The sequence below is a fragment of the Anolis sagrei genome, chromosome 3 (assembly GCF_037176765.1).
Source record: "Anolis sagrei isolate rAnoSag1 chromosome 3, rAnoSag1.mat, whole genome shotgun sequence".
Lineage (NCBI taxonomy): Eukaryota > Metazoa > Chordata > Lepidosauria > Squamata > Dactyloidae > Anolis > Anolis sagrei.
In genome coordinates this window covers 69,066,540-69,091,476 of record NC_090023.1, presented here as the reverse complement: position 1 = coordinate 69,091,476, position 24,937 = coordinate 69,066,540, and the positions used below count along the sequence as shown (strand labels likewise).

The window sequence follows — 24,937 nt, the reverse complement described above, 5'->3', positions numbered from 1 at the left end:
CATTATTAAAATGATCCAATGGTAAAGATGGGAGAGAAGCTTCCTTTGCACTATCCTCTCAGTAACTGAAATAGTGTTGAGAAATTATCCGCAAAGTGCTGCAGGACCCTAGGAGATATCTGCCTCCATCTCCATGGTAACCCACTAATGCGTTTTCATGTATCTCTTACATTCAGAACAGCTCTTTGCAAGTGGATGTCTGCAGCTGCAGCTCAACTGAAAGGCACGGTTTGTCTGCAGAGGCAAAACATTGTGGAAGTGTGTCCTTTTCACATGTCTTTATCAAATGGAAGAATCTAGGGACCCTTGCGGCATGACAGCTTTGATTATAAGTCTCTTCCTAAGGCAAAATAGGAGGTGGAATGGCATCATAATATTTTTAAAACCCAATTTAAATGATTAATGAAGGGTTTTGTGCTGACATGTCCAACTTCTCTCTAGCAAAACAAATACATGAAAAGAAAGTATGACAGGACACCTAATTCTTCAGGTAGTTTCTTTAAAAAATGCCAATAACCTCAAAGTAAGCAGCAAGCAATCTTTGAAATCTATATATTCCTCATATCTATATATGCTATATATCTATAAATGTTACAAGTTATATTTCATTGTGACTATCAGATGAATCTTTATGTTTCAGAAACAAGAAAAGTTGATACTGAGCTGCTTCCCTTTAAGGACAGAAAAGGAGGAAAGTGTCTGCCTTTCTGGATTGTTGCCTGAGAAAAACGATGGTTTCTTGGTATCTAAGCAACACAGAATCTCAGGATGACTTCTAAGGGAGAAGATCTTTCCTTTGACAGCTCAGTCTGACAGCTTACATTATATCATGGCAGTTCATAATTTTTCAGGTCTCTTACTGTGAACACCAAAAGGGGACTTTTTGTCTTTCCAAAACAGAATGATGACTACGAATTATTTTTATGAGTTAAATATGCTGCCTCCCTTTCAATTATCGAATGACTGTATTTAAATTTCAAGATAACCCCTTCCCTGATTTGCAATCCTTTTCTCTCAGAAAGGTTTGCATGATTATCTCTTGGAGCATTCACTGCATATTTGTTTTCATCTGAGTTAAGACTGATAATCTCTGCTCAAAAGCTAAATCATGGCTCTCATAACAATACCCTCTTGATTTCTTCAGCAATTTTCTGAATTCATACTTTTCCCTTTTGTTACATTTCCTCTGGAATTATCTTTCTTGTGACATTTGGATGGCCCCACTGCTTCCTGCTTCCTGGGTCCCCTTCGGGGTGAGAAGGGCGGGGCACAAGAACCCCAAATAAATAAATAAATAAATAAATAAATAAATAAATAAATAATAGCTTTGCTGTGAAAACCAGGAAGTGACCAATCCAGATAATGAGGTTGTTCATTGTACATTTTTTTTGTATATTTATGTATCTCTTCCTTCCTTTCGAGCAGTTTCATTCCCCTTTCCCTTCCACTTGAATGTTCAGGTTTTTCCTTTCACTCAGCATTCTGATCCATTGAATTATTAGGAGGCTGTTGTTTAGGTATGTTTGTACTCATTCCTCCCTCTGCGTTTTACAGACCTCCAAATCTGACACATAAATGCAATTGCTAATCTAAATTAGAGTAGAACTATTGAATGAAATGCTGAATGGTAAGTCATCCTTTACTCAATTATTGAAACTCAATTGCTTGAGTGTTAACAACAGTTTGTACCTTCTACTTGGCTGCTGACCTATATTGACTCCATGAATGTCACAGTGTTTTCTGAGGCCAATAATACTCAAGAGATAGTTTGCTATTGCCTTACTCTGAATATAATCTATCTCACTCTTCTATCTAAGGGCCCTTCCAACCAGCCCTATATCCCAGAATATCAAGGCAGAAAATCCCACAATATATGCTTTGAACTGGGTTATCTGAGTCCACACTCAGGGCCCTTCCACACAGCCCTATATCTCAGAATATCAAGGCAGGAAATCCCACATTATCTGAGTGTGGACTCTGATAATACAGTTCAAAGCAGATATTGTGGGATTTTCTGCCTTGATATTCTGGGATATAGAGCTGTGTGGAAGGGCCCACAGATAATGTGAGATTTTCTGCCTTGATATTCTGGGATATAGAGCTGTGTGGAAGGGCCCTGAGTGTGGCCAAGTTGAAGGCCAAAACAACTGAGGACCCACAGGTTGAGAACCACTGATCTAAGTACTAATCAGGCCTGACTCTGCTAAGCTTCTGAGATCAGGCAAGATCTGAGATTGAAATCTAATAATTATGCTGATAGATGTAGGCAAGCGAGTAAGCTAGTGGATTGAGAGATTATAATTTCTTCTCCTTTCCAGTATAGATCAGGGCAGGTGGAGCAATGTCCCCTCACCACACCACACCACTGTGTTGGTAAAGAATGAAGAGTAATAGTCACTATCCCCTGGGTAAGAGAAGAAATTGCTTCACTGATCCTGAGTAGACAAGGGCAGCTATTCCCAAGTACACCACTGTAATCAATAAATGGCCAGAGGGAGGTGGCGCTATGTGTAGTGTTGTGCAGGTACAGGATATCTGTTCCTGCAACACTCTTAAATGTACTGTACTCACACTGGCATAAGGAAGTACTATGCCAGCATAAGTCTCCAAGAGGATTCTCTCTTTTGCATGTATGGTTTAAAAACTCAAAAAGATTCAAACTGGAGTATTGAATAATAATTTCCAGGAATTACAGCAAAGTTCCAAATTGGGGTTGTTTTTTTTTCAGAGGAAGATGACAGCCTACACAAAAAGGAAGCTGTTGGCTAGCATTCAGAGGATATTTCTTTTCAGCTATGACACACCGGAATCAGAATCTTCCTATGTTGGTTCTCAATAGCTATAAGAGGCAATGAATGTGATCCATCACTATAGAACCTGTAGCTGGAAATTGCTTAATATATCTGTAAATGGCAAGTTGCGATTATTGTTGTGTGCCTTCAAATTATTCCCAAATTATGGCAACTCTAAAGCAACCCTATCACGGGGTTTTCTGGGGCTGAGAATGGGTTGCCATGGCTGAGCAGGGATTCAAACCCTGGTTTCTAGAGTCATAGCCTAACACTCAGACTACATCCTCAAATTGGTACAATAATCAGATAGTTTCTAAAGCAAAAATAATCAAGAGAATTCATAGTTATATCTATATTTATAAATGTATTGTCAAAGGCTATATTTATAAAGTTTTTTTTTAACCATGGAACCAAATCGAGTGCACATAGTATGGGGATTTTAATCTTCCTTCCTTCTTCTTACTAGAACATTCAGCATACATTTGCAAAATAGGGAAGATTCCCGTTCCCACCTTGCCCTGAAGAAGTAGCCCCATCCCCATGAAACCTAAACATGTTTTAGCAATGAGTCTTTTAATACATTTTTTCACATAGCCACATGTTTTTAGTACTCTGGGCATGGGATTACTTTTTTTTGTTCTTTGTAGAATCAAAATCCTGTCAGTTGTAATAATAATCAATGAAAATACCCAAATTTTGCTTTGCTTCAACTAGACATTGCTAGACATTTACCTCATAGGAATCCTTGTTTGATTTGTATTTCTCTATCCGACATATTTGGTTCACGTACACATTATCTGGAGTGTCAGTCTTCTAGAAAGATTGGAAAGTGGAAATGTGAGTCATTTGCAAAGAAACGATAACAAATTGGTTAAAACAATAATTATCTTATAGGCAACATGTCGCCTAATATATCTGTTTATCATTTGTCCCTAGAAATTACTGTAAATAAATAGATAATTGCACAGGAAATATAACTGTAATCAAGAAAAATATGCTTTCCTGAGATGCTTTCCAAGTACATATTATAAGAAGAGCTATACATTATCTTTCTCTTAACAGCTTGATATACAATTCATTTCAAAGTGGAACTGCAAGGTCAGAAGCATGTTGTTCCTGGTTATTTCAGGGCTAAAATCAGAGACCACCCTTGTGATGTCAAGTCTTTGTGTTGTCATGGAGGTGGCCTGGATAAGGGTTAAAAACTGGACTAAAACTGCTTCTGGGGCAGTAATTTACTGCACAAATAATTTTAGCTAGAGGCAGAATGTTCTCAGTAGTTGCACTGGTTCTGCCATTCCCATTAGATTTTGTATGCCATATGGCATGTAATAATAGCAAACATTTTATATAAGGAGTTTTGCCAAGCTCTGTGTAAGGACTGTGGAAAGCATACTACAAGCCCCTACGTTATTCTGTTCCCGCAGTTCTGTGGTGCTAGCTGAGCTTGTACAGTAAGAATTACTCATAATAGTGATGTACAACTCCTTGCCTTGCTCAAAATGGCAAGAGGAGCCTAAGTGCATGTACCCACTATCTCTTCCCAGTCTCCTCTGCAATTGCATAGCTAAAGAAATTGTTTTAGTGAAGAAAATCAAGTAGCTGTTCCACCATGGAAATTCCAAAGATAAATACAAACATGTAAATAACCTGCGATGAAGTAAAAAAGAATAATAAAATTTTATTTCATGAGGTCACAGAAGGGAACTCATTTGCTTAAATGGTTACTGCACACCAAGCCACAAGAAGAATTCTTCAATATTTTAAAATGTTTCAGCCTTTAAAATGGAGCCCCCGGTGGTGCTTAAACCTTTGTGCTTGCAGGACTGCTGATTGAAAGGTTGGTGGTTTGAATCCATGGAGTGGGTTGAGCTTCTTTCTGTCAGCTCCAGCTTCTCATGTGGGGACATGAGAGAAGACTCCCACAGGATGGTAAAATATATGGGCGTCCCCTGAGCAACATCCTTGCAGATGGCCAATTCTCTCACACCAGAAATGACTTGCAGTTTCTCAAGTCGCTCCTGACACCAAAAATATTGAGCAAAACCAGAACAACTAGTGTCTTTGATCTGAGTTGTTCCTAATTCACATAATTTGCTTGTTCTTCTTTTATTATAACAATATAGTTGGATATGTTTAGGAAATAGTTCTGCTTTTGGTGTCACTAGCTTTGTTTCTAAAATGATGAAATCTGAACCCTAAGCATGATTACTTGGAAGTACTGTATGTCGTAATACTAGCCTACTTATTACAGCTACTACTTGGAAAATGAAATTTAATTCAAATGAAATACTTACTCTAAGGCTGGCCAAATACCGCTCCAGCTTCTTATTAAGTAAGATGTAGATAGAAAGAGTGTGGCAAGCTCTGTTAGAGAGGACAGTATTGATCACATCGCTGTTTTTGTAGCCAAGTTTTTCAGTCATGTAGAGCAGTACATTTTGGCTTATGTCTTCTAGGTGAATTCTACATAAAGAGAAACAAGAATAAATAGATCATTTTTTGCTCTTCGCGCAACATGACATTTTATTTTAATTATCCAATTACTTTCTCACCCCTCCCCCATGCTTCAAAGATTTCTGGTTTATCTATCTAGAGAACACTTCTACACTGGAAAGATTATGCAAACCAGAAGTGGATCATCACACACGAACGGGGGTGGGAACCAGGCATCCTTCCAGATATTGTTGGACTGGAACTCCCTATAATGCGCTACCTTGGATTATGCTGGTTGGAAAGTTGGGGCTTGCAGGCCAACAATATGGCAAGGCTGGATGATTCCCACTCTTGTTATATTGCTATGCACTGTGGTGGGTCTCTGATGCATGTTCATGCAATATAAAATCACCATGTGCGACATTCTACATATGGTATCCATTTATTCCCCTATTTGCAAATGAATTCTTTTGAATAGAAACCTGATAACATCTCAAATGTCCCACAGGGCAAGCAGAGATTTGACCATAATGCCGTCCTCCAGGTGTACAGTTATTTTAATCCTGCAGCTCATTTACATCTGCATGCTTTTGTTGGCTGGAAGCAACCTATCGTTAATTTCCATCTAATCACAATAACTTTTATATCCATCACACACAAAAAAATCTGAACTAGGAACTTAGAAATGTACCAGCCTCCTCTGTTGTATTAATATCCATCCATGTATTGCATAACCCTCATTACCATAGTAACTAGCACTTCACAATTATTAAAGGTTTTTTATCCTCATGGAACCCATTCTGGGGTTGGGAAATAACCTCCTCCACATTGCAAAGCTGGAACAAAGGCACTGAGCAAACAATGCTGGCTTGCCTGGAGTCACACCAGAGACCTGAGGCTGATCCAAGAATGGATCACACTACAATCCTCAGGGGGCAATATAATAAAATGCACGTGCACAGAAGCATGCTTGTGCACGCACTAGCATTCCAACTCATGAGACTGTTTTTAGAAAACTGCTGAGCCCCGGCAAGGTAACATTTTGGGTAACAACTTTCAGTACCATACAACCAGTGCATATGCAAAAAAAAGAGAACTTTCCCAAGCTCTGGAAACCAGACAAGCTTGCAAATATTTGGCCAATTCAGAATGAACATGAAGAGAATGTGTGCACATTATGGGGCCCGAAGGTAGGTTTGCAGGGTCAGAATGTTGCACTGCCAGTTGTTATCTTGAACTCTTGCACTGACAACCTTTTTACAAAACCCAGCTCCTCCAACCATTTAAGCAGCCCTAGGCACTCCAATGACTTTGACTGATCTTATATCATTTTAGTTGGGCTACCATGCAAAAATGTCTTCCAGCACAATCTGCATTTTGTAAACAGCATTACCTGTTTGGATATGTGACATTATTAAGTACTTTGCCATTCTCATTAAGCCAACGATTTGCTAAAGCCTGTTGAATATTTGGCCTCTTTGTGGGATCTGGCTCTAGCAGACATCGTAGGAAGTTTACAGCAGCTGAAAAGACATTAAAATGGAGGGGCAAAGTGTCATATACATTGCAACTTGATTTTGCATTTAGTAGTTGAATGATTATGGACAATTAAGCTTACTAAGAATGGGTCAACAATTATCTCCAGATTTTTTGATTTTAAGATACTCATCCAATGTAGAAAAGCAGACCAACCTGTTTCAGAAGTTCACGTGAGGGTGCATAACCTGTGGGAAACCTGCATAAGTGCTCTGTGACTGCTCACTTCATATAAATAGAACTTTATCTTATGAAGTTCAGTATCATGAGAGGAAGCAACTAGTAAAAGCACCCCTGAGTATTTCTTGCCTAAGAAAAACCTATGAAATTCATGAAATTCTCTATAAACCTTCCATAATCTATTAGAGGGTCACAAAGCCTTGCCCTGAATATGTTGTGGAGGTGGGGAGGAGGAGGAAACCTTAAAGCGACTATAATCTCCAAACTCACTGGAATAAATCCTACGCTTCGGCCTAATCTGTTGGGTATGTGCTCCACTTTAAATCTGTAAGGTGTTGCACTGCACAATGTAACCCATTTCTACTTTTCCTGTCACTTGTACCCAAACAGCCACCACGTGCAACAATGTGAGTGCCCATCTGGTCCATTCACCGGTGACTGGCGGAAACATTTAAAGACAGTGCCAATTTTTTTTCTTTTTTTTGATGAGTTCCACAGCAAGTGCTTGGAAAACGTGACAGCAGCAATTCTTCCCTTCTGCTATGAACAACATCCATCCAACTCAAGGTGGCAGGTTTCATATATTTCTGTACATCACGTGTAAGGGAAGGGATGGAACTGTCTGAAAAGTCTGTAATCTTCCTTTATTGAAAGGAAAGATGAGTTTGCTTTTGAAAGGGCTCCAGTTACAGTTGCATTCTCATCCAATGCTCTCACAATGGTGCAAAGATATTTCTGTAGCTATCAGACAAATATGTCAAAGACATTTCACAGGAAATATATGCTTATGTTCCTCAGCAGGTCAGGAGAGGAGGAAGGGAAAGGGTTTTCCCTAATAAATCAGAGTTAGATGTTCTCTCTAGGGTATGGCACCTGCACTAAACATCCTGTAGGAATCATGTTTCTGCTGAACTGGGCCTGGATATTTTCAGTTCATGGAATGTAGGATGTCAAAGGGTGATTAACACAGGGAGACCTGCAAATAATACATTTCTCTGTATTGTGTGCAAACTGTATTATATTTTTTAAATCTCTAGTAGATAACGAAGGTACTCAACCCTAAAACTAGGACTGCCACCAGTAAGGATTCAGAGTTGTCTTGTCTCCTGAGCCACCAATGCTTTGCAGACAAAGTTTTAAAGAAAATGTTTTTTCTACATGGGTGTTCCTTAGCCCTTCGGTTCACCACATTTTAAACTTCCAATACACATGGCACTGCTGGCTGGAACTACTGCGTACTAAAGCCCCAAACAACTGGAGGACCAACAGTTGAAAACCACAGCTTCTAAGCAACACTTCCAGTCAGTTGATATCCTAGCTTGGGGTGCTTCCAGACATCATTTAAACTTGCTTTGGAGAGGGTTAAGTCCCCACAGCAAACAACAAACAAACAAAGAAAAATGGTCTTTGCCCATTGGGTGTCCGCATGCCCTCCCAGTAACTTTCAGGAGGGCATGGGGACACGGACCCTCCCCAAAGCCCTAAAATTGAGAGTAAAGTTACCAGGTTGTCATGATGCCTCTCTGCACGTCTCCTGGAGTGTACCAATAATGCACCAGGAAGCAGGAGGGCCCAGGAGTGATCCCCCCACCTGCTTCCTTGCATGTCATTGGTACATTCCACCAGGAGGCATGCAGGGAAGTCTAATGATGACCCAGTAAATTTACTCTTATTTTTAGGGCTTTTTGAGGGGTAGGGGTGGGAAAGCAGTGGGCGCTATCTTGCATCTTTGGGCTTCAGGAGTCCAAAAGGTGCGAGATGGGTGTGGGTTAGGGCCCATAGCCCATTAGAACTGAGCCTTTCAGGAAGGCTTGGATCTAATGGGCTAAAGCAGGGTTTTGAAATGTTCTACATGATGGGATTAGCACCACTACACTTTATGCCTAGTCTGTGGTTGTTGCTGTGGTTGGCTATCAAGTTGACTTTGAATTACAGCAACCCTATCAAAGAAAAGTAGAAGAAACCTGCTTTGGCCTTGCAAGATGTAGCTTCCTTCATTGACTAAATCACCTATAGTGCAATCTTCCACTTAACCTAATGCCTTCCACTTTACTGAACATTATTATCTTTTCCAAGAAGTCATGTTGTCTCATGATATATCAGCTTCAATTCAATCATCTACCTTGGCTTCTACTGAGAGGTTTGGCCTGATTTGCTCTAGGATCCATTCATTTAGAGTTTTAGAGGTCCATAGTACTTACAAAACTCTTTTTTCTGCACATTTCCAATTACTTTATTTTCTTCCTGTTAGCTTTTTTCACTATCTGCCAAATGGAAGATATCGCAAAAACCTTCCCTCAGAGAATTTAGTCTTTATAAGCTAAGTGATCTGCCAAATAATGTACAACAGGAGTGGAAATTATGACCCACCAAATGTTGTCAGACTGCAGTACCCAGAAAACTTCACCATTTATTTTGGTTATGAGTGCAATATAATAACATATGGAAAGTTATCCTTGATCGACATGGGAGCAAGGAAAATTGCAGGCTAGAGGAAGTGGTACAAACTTAATTGATGTTAGATGTGCTAACCCAGGAAACACTAAGGGCGCATCCAGAGAGCACCTATAGTGCACGCACACCCGTATTTTTCCCTGGGCTGTCCAGTTGATGCTTCAGGGAAAAACAAATGCTTTTGGCACAACGCAGGAAAACCCTGCTTTGAACTGAGCTAATTTGTATGCTGAAAAGACCTGGGTCTTTCAGAAGACCCGTGTCGTTCCAGGTGCGGGGGCTGTGTAGATGGGACTGGGGATCATGCCATGCAACTTCCGGTGCCCATCTACATCTCTGCCTCAGGTTTTTTGAGCTCCGGAGACCAAGACAGCCCCCACCCCCTCCCAAACCCCCTTTTATAAAGCCTTTTAAAAAGGAAAATGATTCACACGGAATCCATTTCCCTTTCTCCTGGGTCATACCAATGACGCGCCAAGAGAAAGGAGGGGGAGAAAAATAACCCCTCCCCTCCTTCTCTTGGCACATCACTGGTACGAACTAGGAGAACTCTGGAGAAGGGGAAATAGCTGAGTTATTTTCCCTTTTTAAAGGCTTTTAAAGGGGTTTGGTTTTTTTTGTGTCCCAGTACCCTGCTGGAAAGCCCAGCAGGACATGTGGACACCCTCCCCTCCAGAAAAGCATGTGCTTACTGGAGAGAGTGAGTGGACTAGAAACCAGGAACAATCATGTTTTAAAAACACAATTGCTCCTGGGTTAAAGGGCTGTGTGGAACCACCCTAAGACTTCTCTATTTGGAACTGCCTCCTGCAAATCAGATCAAAAACTGGGAAAAAGGAGTGCTGAAAATTTCCACCTATTCCTCTAGTATGTTTGTTACATAAAGTACAGAATAATTTCTGTCTACTCTGCATGCTATGCCTGTATGATATGAGTTAGCTCTCTCATTGGCAGCAAAAAAAAAAAAAAAAAAAGCTACTTTCTTAAGACCTCTCCCCCTTCTACCACATTCGTTAAATAATTAATATCAGGACTATTTGTTTTACAAGCACACACATACAGTGTTCAAGCCTTAAAAATGCCAACAATTCACTCAGTTCTCCATGGAACTTGATTAATGGACCATACACTCACACAATATTGAGGTAACATTACACAGAGGTGTTAGCTGGGATACAATTAACTGTAGTGCAGCAATTAATCTGTGGCATATGTATCCTGAATATAATTCTTCACCATAAACAAACTGAGGAGAGCGGAAGTTTAAAAATAAGATTGATATGCATTGAAACTCTAGCACTCTGGTCAACCAACCCTTCTGAAGGCATCTCACTTTTACTTCATTTTCCTGTTGCAGATGGAACACATTTGAAACCCAGCAGTCATGAAAAAGAGAAACCATGAATTAATCTGAGGTTACAGCCAAGTTCTACAATTTTGGAATCCTGCCCATATAAAATCAGTTACAGATTGACTTATATTTCCTAAAAGACTTTGTGGAAAGCTGTATTAGAAGAGAAGGTCTGTGGTTGCAATCCTATACTCTCCTAGCATGGACTGAGTTGTACTGGACACAACGAGATCTGTTTCTAAGTAGATAAGCATGGCACTATAGTCTCTGAATTTCATGTCAATTGAAAACTGCAATTCTTTCCAGATAAAATTACCAGTTAGACAAAAAAAATCAAATAATGCTTCCAGGGCATTTTTTGTGATCAAAATGTTTTTATGGGCTAGATGCCTGTATAAAGGCTTCTGTATATATATATATATATATATATATATATATATATATATATATAATATGGCATGTATAGAAAGAATTGTTTCTCAGTGATCATACTAATGTGTGTGCACCAGGATATGAATTCTATGGTGCACGTCACCAATTAAGTTAAGTTCAGTAAGTGCTGTTGTCTTCAGATAATCAAACAAATACAAGGCTTTCACCCTTGATTTAAACAATTATTGAATGCAGCACCCGGCTGAGCTTGGAGTATTGCCTAGTGATGCAAGGCTAAAAAGAGAAAACGAAGTATCATCTTAAATTACTGTTTGAGGAGTCATTGAATGTGAAGCCACTGAATGTGTTGCTTTAAATCAAATCTTGATACATAAAGTTATGTAACATGGTACAAAGGCTAGCATCTTTAGATCTGCACCATTAATTCTCTGTCTTTGGAAAAAGCAGAAGACATATCTTTAGCACGGTACCACCATCATATCAAATAAGCAGAAACTATGGCAACTCTACAGGATGTAAATACCTGCAAAACCATTTGTATTTCACAGACTTGTGAAAACCAACTACTTCTGTCCTATTGGTCTTAATTCTTTTTTGGGGGTGGGTTTGCTACACCAAACAAGACAAATCAAGCCAACCTTATGGTTTCTTTTAGAAGCAGTCCCATTGTCACCTTTGTTGATCCTCAATTGAAACTAAGCATAGAATTGAGAAAATGGGCATGTCCAATGGTTACTAGAGTAAGCCCACTGAAACAATGCCATTTTCATGAGTTATGCCTTACCATTTATCAATTGGCTCAATGGGTCTACTCTAACTGGGACTAACAACTGGATTTAGGCTATAGTGCCTCATTCATATAATTAATGAGCAAGAAAAAACAATGTCAAGTTCTAAGAGAGAAGCTTTGAGTTATTTTTCTAGCTCACAAAGAGAGTGATTTATGTTTAAGAAGATAGGATTTAATAACAGCTAACAGCCGTTTGATTTATTACTGCTACGAATGTGTGAAAGCAAAAGGAAGAAAGTTTCCTCGGGGCTTCAGCACAGAAGAAGAAAAACTCAATGTTTTTTGGTAATGATTCATTTCTGCAATTAGATGGGTCAAGTGACTTTTCAAGTATCTTGACGGCAAATGTATCCAGGAATAAATGTCACTAAGATCATTCAGATTTACTTCTGAGCAAATCTGATGTGCAGAGATGCTCTGCATCTGAATTGGAGATGTCTGAATTCTTCTGGTAACTTCAAATTTAAAAATGACACACTTCTATGAATGAGGCTATTACAGGCTGAATATATTCATTCACAACCTCTGAGGATGCCTGCCATAGATGCAGGTGAAACTTCAGGAGAGAATGCTTCTGGAACATGGCCATACAGTCCAAAAAACTCACAACAACTAATTAGAAATTTACCCAAAGGAAACAAAAGTTCATATGCAGAGCAAAAGCTGTGATGGTTTGTTGTGCATTACTTAAGTAACAGCATTATTTACCTGTGGATAGCTGAGTAGGGAAAGGATTCATTTCTTTGTCTACCATTTTCTGATACAATGCTCTCAAACTGAATGGCTCCACTGTAAACGGCAGCGTCCCAGTCAGCATTGCATACATATTCACACCACTGTAAAAGAAGAGTAAGGGTTAAAACCAGTTATAACACGTAAATAGTTAAACTAAGAAAGAAAGAAAAACAAGTCAAGACATGCAAAGGAATACATTAAGTTTACTAGCTGATGTTTATTGATTGAGGAAGAAATAAGAAAATATAAAGTTAACACTGGTACTTTTGTATCATCCAAATACTAGAAAGATTTCTATGTTGGCCTAATCATATAATCACAGAACCACTACTGCATGAGTGTTGCCCTAATGAAGAGCAAAGCATTTTGCCAGTTTTTAATACTTCTTTTAAAATTATAGGGATGCATCAGGATTCTTCCACTTGACAAACACAAAAGCATTAATTAAAAATAGAGTTTTAAAGTACAGTTCAATTCCCCCCCCCCCCACCTTCCAAAATAACTAAAGTGCAACCCTATTCTGTAGCTATTCAGTGGCCAACACTGAGAGTCCTTAGCTCTAACAGCTCATCTGTGTAGGGAAATGACAGAGGATGGACAAGGGAATGGAGATACAACTATTGAGAGCTAGGATAAACAACCAGCAGTTTGATAACTAGGGTTCTCCAGAAATCAGATCTAGGACCTCTTAACTTGTGTGAGGCCAACTGATAACTTGTTTCCCAATTAGGACCTTGAAAATTATCAAGTCATCTGATGAAAGGAAGGAAAGACCACTTTACAACCAACAATATGGTGCAGTTTCAGTGCAGGTGCCATGAAAGGATGTCTCCAAAAAATCTCCCTTTATTTCTGTCATCAAATTATCTACCCAAAAGGAGCCACGGTGGTGCAATGGGTTAAACCCTTGTGCCAGCTGAACTGCTGATCTGAAGGTCGGCAGTTCAAATCCAGGGAACAGGGTGAGCTCCCATCTGTCAGCTCCAACTTCCCATGTGGGGACATGAGAGAAGCCTCCCATAGGATGGTAACACATCCAGCTGTGTCCCCTGGGCAACGCATCTGCAGACGGCCAATTCTCTCATGCCAGAAGCAACTTGCAGTTTCTCAAGTCGCTCCTGACATGATAAAAAACAATCTGCCCAAAATTACCTCAGTATTAACAAAAGATCATTTGTTACATTTTTAAAATGTCTATCATCTGTATAAGTCTTTGGAAAGTCGGCTTAAGTTGATTCACATACAAAGAGTTATATTTAATTATGTAAGATTTCAAACACCTCTCACTCTTTCTTTTATTAAAATATTGAAGGGAATGAGCTGGTGATTAGAGCTCATTTTGTATGGAAATGCCCAAAGCTATGTACACAACTTGAGGGGTGAGATACCTCCCTTAGTAACTACACCCATGAATATACTTGTCATTTAACAAGGATAATTTGTATATAAAACAAATTTGCTGGGAATCCTTCACCCCCACCCCCACCCCAACATCTACTATGGGAACTACAGCTAAGTTCAGACTGTAATAAGCATTTGAAGTGGTTGCAGGTAATATCATTATCTATGACAATCAAAAAGTCCTGGATGTTGATACTGTGGACCCTGGCTCAACTTCTCTGGTACCTTATGATATGAGCTTGGGAAGAGTGGGTATGGGCATATCTTGACCTATGAGTTTAAATAAGGAGTACTGTTGATGGCCAAAGTAAATGATATACACTAGACCTGGGCTGGGGAAAGTGTGGCTTCCATACACCCTAATGCAATTATTCTCAACCTGTGGGTCCCCAGATGTTTTGGCCTTCACCTCCCAGAAATCCTAACAGCTGGTAAAGTGGCTGGGATTTCTGGGAGTTGTAGGCCAAAACATCTGGAAACCCACAGGTTGAGAACACTGCTCTAATGGGTGTTTGGGGGCAAACATAAAAAAAATACACACAAGGTGCAGGATGTGTGGTGCTCAGAAGTCTCCTGTAGAGCTAATGTGGTTCCACAGCCTTTCACTGTTGCCCATTCCTGCACTAGACTGAAGACAATTTGGAGAATGGACTGCAACACTGTGTGTCTACAAGGTACAACACTGTGTGTCTACAAGGTACATGCTAGCACAGGAATCTATTTTCTTCTTATGAGTGTCTTCAGTTAAAACCTGTACTGCTACTTACTTAAAGGTCAAAAAAGAACATGCAAAAGCAAACAAACACATAGGTTTTCAATAATAGTAACTCACATGGACCAAACATCTATTTTGGGACCATATTTTTTCCTTGCAAGAAGCTCAGGCGCTGCGTAGGCTGGACTGCCACACTGTGTGCTGAATGGATCAGTATATCCCAAGATACTCGCACAGTTGCTCAAGCCAAAATCTGTGAAAAAATGAAATAAATAGATCTTTAAATGCTGCACTTGAGAAAAGAACCTTCCAGAATATGTCCTTTGCTGCCATCAGCATGGTTTGATTTCTCCACTTAAAAGTTCTGTTGTGTTTGGTTGAGTTTTTCTGTAAAACAAACAAAAAACCCCCACCTGGACACTTTAAAATATATAGACACATACAGATCTTGCAATATTTATTTAATCTTTTTATTGTACACCCCGACCACAGTTATTTAACATGAAGCATCAGCATTAAAAGTTTCTTAAATGAATAGGTTAAATAAGGTGGAAGTGTAAACAGGACAGGAAATCTAAATAATCTCTAGGAAGAAAGATTACTGTATGGGTTCATATATCTAAATTGATGTATATAAAATGCGCCTTGATTTAACTCAATCCAGTTAAAGCAATGTTTCTCAACCTGGGGGTTGGGACTCTGGGAGGGGATCTGAGGGATCGCCAAAGACCATCAGAAAGCACAGTACTATCAATTGGTCATGGGGGTTCTGTGTGGAAGTTTGGCTCAATTCTATCATTGGTGGGGTTCAGAATGCTCTTTGGTTGTAGGTGAACTATAAATCCCAGCAACTACAACTCCCAAATGTCAAGGCCTATTTTCCACAAACACCACCAGTGTTCACATTTTGGCCTATTGAGGATTTGTGCCAAGTTTGGTGCACATCCATCACTGTTTGAGTCCAAAGTGCTCTCTAGATATAGGTGAACTATAACTCCAAAACTGAAGATCAATGCCCACCAAAGCCAGTATTTTCCGTTGGTCATGGGACTTCTGTGTGTCAAGTTTGGTTCAATTCAATTGCTAGTGGAGTTCAGAATGCTCTTTGATTCTAGGTTAACTATAACTCCCAGCAACTACAACGCCAAAATGACAAAATCAATCCTCACTCCACCCCACCAGTATTCAATCAGGTGTTTGTGCCAAATTTAGTCCAGTGAATGGAAATCCGGTGTTTGTGCCAAATTTAGTCCAGTGAATGGAAATACATTCTGCATATCAGATATTTACATTATGATTAATAACAATAGCAAAATTACAGTTATGAAGTAGAAATGAAAATAATTTTATGCTTGGGGGTTACCACAACTTGAGGAACTGTATTACGGGGTTGTGGTATTAGACAGGTTGAGAACCACTGCATTAAAGACATGGAACTTTATTTTTTTCCCATCTCCTTTTGCACCCATCAGAGCTGTCTAAAACCCACTTCTCTAGAACAAGGATATGCCTATGTGATTTTATGGATAGGAGAGATTATCCTTTTCTATTTCTACCAGAGAAATTCCTGTGTTGGATCCTATTTGTGATATCAGCACAACTATGAGAGAAAGTGGATTTTTAGGGCGCAAATTTCTTGAATATATGAAATAGTGTCTGATGGCACTCCTTCTAAATTTGTTCTCACTTCCTGTGTCAAGATTCTGCCATCCTGCCAAGTACACAGCATCATGTTTTTCTGGAGAGCAGAAACAGCTCCTTTTTCATATCGGATATGACTGGAAAAGGAAGGGGCTTCTGTCCAGATAAGCTTGGCAGGACTCTTTAATGGAGCCTAACATGAATGACTGTGCATGGGAATTTAGGTTTATGCAATGCTAATTCTGGTGAATCTTTGTTTAGGTAGACATATTTTTCTTAAAATGTTAAATAATAGCCATGTTAGTGATGCAGCAAAATCCATAGAACAGTGATACATTTATTGGGCCAAATAAAAAGCGTAAGATACATCAGGCAAAGATGTTAAAAATCATACAGGAGAAGAAAAGTGACAATGTTAAAATCACAGCCCTACATAATTTTTGTCTTAGATGTTACTTTCTACTGCCAGTTATGATGGACAGAGATATCAATGCAGGCTAAGGCCAGTCTTGTTCGTGGCCAAGAGTCCCTTTGGGGAGTTAGAGCGGAATATAAATAAAGTTTTATTATTATTATTTTTATTATTACAGTTATAGCATGGCTATTCCACTTCAACAGCCATGGCAACATCTGTGGAATTCTGAGGTTTATAGCCTAGGCCCCTTCCACACAGCTGAATAAAATCCCACGTTTTCTGCTTTGAACTGGAATTTATGGCAGTGTAGACTCAGCTAACCCAGTTCAAAGCAGATATTGTGGAATCTTCTGCCTTGATATTCTGGGATATATGGCTGTCTGGAAGGGCCCTTAGAGAGGTTCAAGAACTCTCTAGCTGAGAATTCAAAATGCCTTTGACTAAACTGTAAATTCTCGTATTTCATATTATGTCTCCATAGTTGTTAAAAGTGGAAAATAATGCTATAACAGCATATTGTGATAAAGCCCAAAGTCAAAGTAAACCAAGAGAAACTCTGGTATTCCTTATCCATATCCACCATTTCAGTAGACTGTTGTGCAGTCCTGTCCGGACCTTTGTCACATTCGTTGATTTGCCTCATTCATTAATTTTCTGGTTCAATTTTCAACAACAATGTTGTCACATTTGAGGCGATGAAGCCTTGAAGTAACAGTCATTTGGCTTTGCCTGCAAAGCCAGGCTCGCTACTGTTAAAAATGTGAAGGCACAGAATTAAATACATAAGCAGATGTTCTTGTAAGGGGAGTATTTTCCTTTCAATGCCCACAACGAGCATTAATGGGAATTATAAACAGATAGTGAAAGAAGATGACTAATCTATAGTGTCTGCAGGAGTTGGATGCAGAGGGAGATTAAAGACAGCACATACAATCAAGGGGCCATTGACAAATTATAGAGATGTCTCCACAGCCAAACTGTCACTCTAATTTTGCAGATGAGTATCCTGAGTGTACAGCTTGAGGCATTTTGAGGGAGCCCCAAGTGCCAGTGGCACTGGGAGAAGCCAACGCTCGGAATTAAAGCTCTCCACCCCACACAGCATGAAAAAGCCAAGGACAATGCAAGACTCTAAAGTAGGGGGTCTATTCTTCTTCCCCTTAAATCATGAACACTTTGTACAACAAAAGACTGACATGAATGGCTGAGCTCCCAAGATACTCTTCTGATTTATTGTATTTTCTTTTGTGTTGATGTTCTACAGGTTGAAATATTGGCATTTTCCCATTCGACAAGATGCCTTGTTTCTACAGGGAAAACTCAGATGCCACATTTATCAATGCAAAATGGCCACAGAGAGGACACATTTTAAAGAATATATCGGCTCGCTGTTATAGCAGAACAGGAAGGCTCAGGATTGCTCAAATGGCAATCACTGCATACTTCTAGAGGCTATCAGGCAAATTAAGTAATGGTCATTTCTCATGTTACATACTGTATTCCCCTCTTTAATACTTTTAAAGTTAACATTAGCATCCCTTATTGACTTATTATCCTTGTCTTGAGAGCCAGAGTAATGTAATGGTTTAAATGCTGGACTAGGATTCTGGAGACAAGGATTTAAATTCCCACTGAGGGTGCTTCCAGGCATTTTTAAACCTGCTCCGAAATGGGTTTAAGTCTCGGCAGCAAAAAACACCCCCCCCCCCGCCACCCCAAAAAACAGGCTTTGCCAATTGGGTGTCCACATACTTCCAGAGGACATGTGGACACTGAGAACCACCCCCCCCCCCCAAAAAAAAGTCCTAAAAATAACAGGAAATTTACCAGACTGCAATGATGCCTCTCTGTGCATCTCTTGGAGCATACCAATGACATGCCATGAGGCGAGGCGTGGTGGTCCAGGAGCAATTCCCCCCCCCCCCCCCCGCTTACTGGCACATCATTGGTACTTTCCAGGAGGCATGCTGGGAGGCCTAATGGTGGCCTGGAAAGTTGCAAGATGGGTGTGGGGACTGGCCCCAGTAGTCTGTCCCCACAGGGCCCATAGCCCATTAGAACTTGGCCTTTAAGGAAGACCTAGAAAATTCCATTGGATAGACCACATTAGTTCTAGTTTCTTAGGGCCCTTCCACACAGCCCTATATCCCAGAATATCAAGGCAGGAAATTCGTTGAGTTGCCCGAGGGCTGAGAAGAGCAGTGTATATATGGAGTAAATAAATTATCTGAGTGTGGACACAGATAATCTAGTTCAAAGCAGGTACTGTGGGATTTTGTGCCTTGATATTCTGGTATATAGGGCTGTGAAGGGCCAAAATGTGTGTTGGCCAATATTATCACAGAAAAAATAGCAGGCATTAATAATTTTATAGAAGTTTCATACCAATAAGCTTGATATTGTTATCTTCATCCAGCAAGAGATTTTCTATCTTCAAATCCCTGAAATATATAAACATACATAATGACAATATGCACAATTATGCCTTCGATATTTCATTAGTTTCAATATTTTAAGTTTCCTTAATTACTGCCATTTTGCATTTGTATCAGATTGTTGCCCTGATTTTCATATTCTGGTGCACTAATAGTGTTTTTAATCTGAAATGCTTGGAAACAGAAGGATTTGGGATTTCAGATTTTGGAATACCTGTATTTGCATATACACACATAATGTCTGAACACAATATTTATTTACTGTTCATATACATGTTATTTACATTATCTGAAAAGGTAATTTTAGACACAATGTTATTTGCTTTTGTAAGATATAAATGCAACAAACCAATAAAGCAAATAAATGAGCAATATGGTGGTAATATCATACAAATAAGTAAGTACATAGAGAAGGAGGAAGAGAAAGGTGGTTGAATAATATATGATTTGGGTCACGACCCACAGTTAGTCTCCTACACAAGATGACTGAATTTTTTGGGAACTGTCTGAGGGCCCTTCCACACAGCCCTATATCCTGAAATCTCAAGGCAGAAATCCCAAAGTATCTGCTTTGAACTGAGTTATTTGAGTTGACACTGCCATATATTCCAGTTCAAAACAGATATTGTGAGATTTTCTGCCTTGATATTCTGGGATATAGGGCTGTGTGGAAGGTCCCTGAGGGAGAAATGGTTGCATGTTGCAATTACACTATTTCACACTGTAGGAAATAATATTAAAAGGGCAATTTTCATTTTTTTTTAAAAAAAAAAACCCATATTAATACATTACATGACATAAATCAGGATTGGGCTAAAGGTGGTCCTCCATATCGAGCTGAACTAGAATATCCAGCAGGCTTCATCAATGTTTATGCTGGATAGGACAGATGGGAACTGCAGCTCCACTATTTGGCAGGCAATAAATTGCCTGCCTAATTGTGAATGGAAGACAGGGAAAATGGCTCACTGACTTTAAAGCGAAGTTTGGTATATCTGTAACCTTGTACAGATAAAACAGATTCTGAAGGCAGTTCAATAGACCAAAAGCTAGTTTTACATTTCAAAAGGAAACATTTCTCAGCACTGCAGATTTCTGTCATAAATATTGCATTAGCTGAGCCTACTTGTTTTTAATATTAGTAGTCTGAAAGCTTCAAGAGATCAAGCTATAATATAAAATGTGCCCAAATAACTAAATTAGAGTGTTTCCAATGTTTTGTGATTGTTTCATTCAGTCCATAATCATGGTAATATTCAAAATACTTTACGATCTTTATTTCTGCCATCTTTATAACATCCCACCCGAGGATCTATTAATGTTAAGTTCTGGAGGGATGAGGGTGTTGCCAAAATAGCCTCAAGCTATTTTGCTATTTATGCAGGGACAGGGATAACCATAGTCCAAACTAGATGTGACACTACATGCTTATTAGTATTTACTGTGCAAGTCTTTTTTTTCCCTTTAAAAATAATGCAAATAGCATTGGTGTGTTGTGACAGCAGTGGGAAGTATTGGGATCACAAAGAGGTGGGGCGGGAAATTTAACTCTTTGTTCTGAAGTCCTGCACAAAAAACAAACTGTAATCCTGATAAAAACTGCTCCCAAAGCTGCTATTTTCCCCCCAAAGACAGCATTAGCACCAATAGAAGCTATTCTTCTATTACCTCGTCTCCTCAGTGACAGCTTCTTAGTAAACTGGTAGGTTCACCTAGATCCACTCCATGGGAGGGGGCATGTAGGGCCAATCGTGTCCACTACTCTGACCATTTCAGAGTAGTCCATAAAACCACTTGTGGTTTTAATGTATATGTTTATTTTAATTGTATGTTGTTTTTATGGCACTGAATTGTTGCCTATGTGTAAATGCTGCTATGAGTGCCCTTTGGGGTAAGAATATGGTAAATAAATAAGAACAAGAAACTTCTCAAGAAGGATCAGGGATGCAGCCATTCTTCTGGGGCAGGCCATCTTAATTAGGTGCCTGTGGGCCACAAATTAAGAAGTTCTACCATATAGGAATCCAGGAAAGGTATATCTATGGCTGGATCCAGACAAGCCCTGATCCTGAGAGAACCTGCGTCTGAAAAACATGGATTTTCCCAGGGGCCTCTCCACACCCACTCCAGAAGGGCGCGCTTGCTAGCCTGAAAGAACATCTGAAGGCCCTACCCCACTTCCCCCAAGATCCCACACTCCTTAGAAAACTAATAAAAGCATACCTATCCTCCATTAGAAGCCTCAGCCGGCCCATAGAAATAACGTGCCAGGAGAGCGGGGGGGGGGGGGGGGTGATTTTTCTCCTCCCCCCCCCCACCACTCCCCTGGTGTGTAGAAATGAGAGCCATCTGAGGTTTGTAATGGAGGATAGGTAAGTTGCCTCTAGAACATGGCCATATAGCCTGAAAAAACCTACAACAACCCAGATAGGTAAGTTTTTATTAGTTTTCTAAGGGGTCTGGGGGCTTGGGGTGGGTATTCTCACACATAACCGGGCTTATTTAGCCCAGCAATTTGTGGGAATGGTGTCTGGACTACAGTATTCTGCAGTCCAGACCCGGAAGTACTGGGTTTATAAATCCACAAACAAATTAGTTCACTACAAACCAGAGTTTTCCTGGTTTGTAGCGAATTAATTCAGGACTGTCCAGAACCTTGTCTGGACAGTCCTAAATGTGCCCTAAATGTGCCCTTGCCCTAAATGTGAAGGCCAGATCCAGAATCCAGACTGGTGGTTTCTTTGGTTAATTTGCCACCACCGGAAGTCTTACTGAAGAAAACATGGGATAGGGAAGGCTGTTTTACAATAGCCACACTGCAAAAGGTAATGTGTGGGTTACCCACCACCCCATGCCATTTTGCAGTTAAGGAATAATAATTGAAAGACATTGTGCTATCCAAGGTCACTAAGTGACTTCAGGGCTGAGGAGTATTCAGACTTTGATATCCCCCATCTGAGAACAATGAGAGCTAGCAAAATATAGAAGCACGTTGTACACTTTCCCCATCTCCCAAACACTGCTACTGATCTTAATACCAAAGTTCAAGAAGGTGAACCATATCTAGTTCCACAACGAAAGAAAACGTGGAAAAAACAGATACACAGGAAGCTGTCTTTGCTACTAGTACATTATTAAATTCCTTTCTTTGACAGCCTGACAGTAATTGCACTGAATAGGATTGAATTTAGTTAAAATTACTTTAAAAGGGTTGTTGAGAATTTCCTGTGGGATGCTATTGCAAGTACCAAGGCTTTTGCTTCATTGTCTTTTGTTGTCCTAACTCCTTTGGGAAGCTTAATAATCATCTTGTTTTTGACAGTATGAAGACTGGTGTAAATACCTTCTAAAAAAGAACACTTCACTATATATTGCCATTTCAGATTGTTTTGTTCTGTCACAGAAAGAGACAATTATTGTTAGTGAATTCAGATTTGAGCCTAGTTCTACTGCGGCTTCAAAAATCAACCAGACATATGGTAGCAGCAATAAGTAGTCTTAAAATAATAATAATTAATTCAGTGGTTCTCCAAGTATGCTCCATGCAGCCTTAGGACTCCGCGAAGCTTATTGAGGGGCTCTGCGTTTCCTTCCTCCCCCTCTACGCTTTTCCTTCTCTTTCCTACTCCTCCTGCTCCCTCCCACCTCCATCACCACCACTTTTTCTTCACCTATCTCACCTCCGAAAGATTTTCTCCCTCACTTCCATTGTACCAAAGCCCTGTCCCTCATCTTCCACGTCACCCAAAGCTTTTCCCCAGGCCTCCCTCACCCCAAAAGCCTTGTTTCCCTTGCCTCCTCGATCCTTTTCCCTTTGCCTTGCTTGCTGCCAAAACCTTATTTCCCTCCCACCATTCAGGGGGTGTTTTGATTGTGCTTTTTCTGCATGTCATAAGGGGGTTGGACTGGATAGCAGCTGGGGTTGCTCTTATTACTACTACTATTATTATTACAAAGACTGGATGTTGGGATGGATTGTGCTTTTCTTGCATGGCAGAAGGGAGTTGAACTGGATGGCCCCTGGGATCTTCCACTGAAATACTGTTACATTTATGTTGGTTAAAACTGTTATTCATTTTAAAAATATTTTATTGTTCTTTCTTTCTTTCCTTTTTATGCACTACAAACGAGATATGTGCAGTGTGCATAGGAATTTGTTCATGTTTCATTCACTTAGTTCACACAAATACTCTCTATCCACCTGCCACTGGCTTGGCCCATCTGTCAAATTTTAAAACACAATGTTTCAAACAGTATATATAATATATAAACATTTATTGGGGCTCAGCAAGAAAAGTTTGCTTCAAAAAGGGTTCAGTGTCTGGAAAGGTTAATCTAACCAAACTAGGATTGTTATCCGACATATTTATGATGCAGCAGGTATCTGTGGCAATTAAGGAAATGGGTTATATTCTATAAAGACCAGTTCTCTGAATTTACTGCTATAAACTTACTGAGTCAAGGGATAAAACTCATACAAGTTATCCTTTAGGTTGTGGGAACAAAATACTGTAAACAAATTACATTCTTCACTAAGTTAAATGAAACTACTAATCTAAGTACCTCATCATACAGATGCCCCCCCAACACTATATAGTTCTGTTTCACCTGCAATCGCTGGTGAAACGGAAGGCACGCAAAGCACCTCACAGTGACCCACTCGCCCTCCCCCATCACATGGGGGCATCGGGACAAGGTGCATTGGCGCCCTGTCCCTGCCCCCCATCAGATGCCAAAAATGCAGGTAGCTCCATTGGAGCTACCCAAAAGATGCATTACCTCCTGTTATTGGAGGAGTAGGGCCACAGCCGGCATCACATGATGCTCCTCATTGCACCCAATGAGGAGTAAAGACTCCAAAACCCCAAGTGCGATGAGGTAGTGAGTTGGGGAGATTCAATGAGACTTACTTCCAAGTAAGTGACCAGATTGCAGTTTACCATTTACGAGGGACACAACGAAAGCCAATTTAATTGTAATGACTAAATGCTATGAGATTAGTAGTTTGCTGAGACACCAGCACTCTTGCACAGGGAAGGCTAAAGACCTTGTAAAACGGCAACTTCATGATTCCATAGCACTGAGTCATGGCAGTCCAAAGTGGTATCAAACTGTATTAACTCTACAATGCAAATGCACTCAAAGTGCATCAATCATCCGTACTTTCCAATGCAGAATTCTTTGCCTGTGTTCGACACAGATAATATAGTTTATGAAGCCAATGACATTTTGCTTTAAGATAATTTGCAGTATTGTCAGGAGGGTGATGTTCGCAATAATTTCAACAAATGCAGAACTTGGGAAAGAGTCTCATTTGAAGTACAGCTCTCTGCTTCTCCCAGTCAACCACTTCCTTTGGGAGATGCCTTCTGTGAGTTTAGACCATTTTGTATTTTTATGACCCAGAAACATTTTCTCATCACACTGAATTCATGACTAAAGATTTGCCAAACTGACTATCCATAATTGCTCTAAGTATTTTCTAACACAATATATGTTGATTAGCCAATGAAGTTTATCACCCTTCCCTCTCACTATAACGATTTACCTAATTTACCATTCAAGGACAAATAATTGCACTTCTCCTAATAACTCTGATTTTGTCCTTGTTGTCAGGAAGCAATATTCCAGCCAATGATTTGAGCGCACTGTGCCCACACATA

General features: G+C 39.8%; 1 protein-coding gene across 1 annotated transcript in view; it reads right to left on the bottom strand.

Annotated features, from left to right (window-relative positions):
* Positions 1-24,937, bottom strand: part of HUNK (hormonally up-regulated Neu-associated kinase) — a 68,565-nt gene that overhangs the window by 9,699 nt on the left and 33,929 nt on the right. The window contains exons 3-8 of the mRNA XM_060770436.2: positions 19,225-19,280; positions 14,901-15,036; positions 12,641-12,768; positions 6,622-6,751; positions 5,090-5,258; positions 3,525-3,605 (exon numbers count right to left, since the gene is read on the bottom strand). Coding sequence (XP_060626419.2) covers positions 3,525-3,605; positions 5,090-5,258; positions 6,622-6,751; positions 12,641-12,768; positions 14,901-15,036; positions 19,225-19,280 — 700 coding nt within the window. The remainder of the gene's footprint in view (positions 1-3,524; positions 3,606-5,089; positions 5,259-6,621; positions 6,752-12,640; positions 12,769-14,900; positions 15,037-19,224; positions 19,281-24,937) is intronic.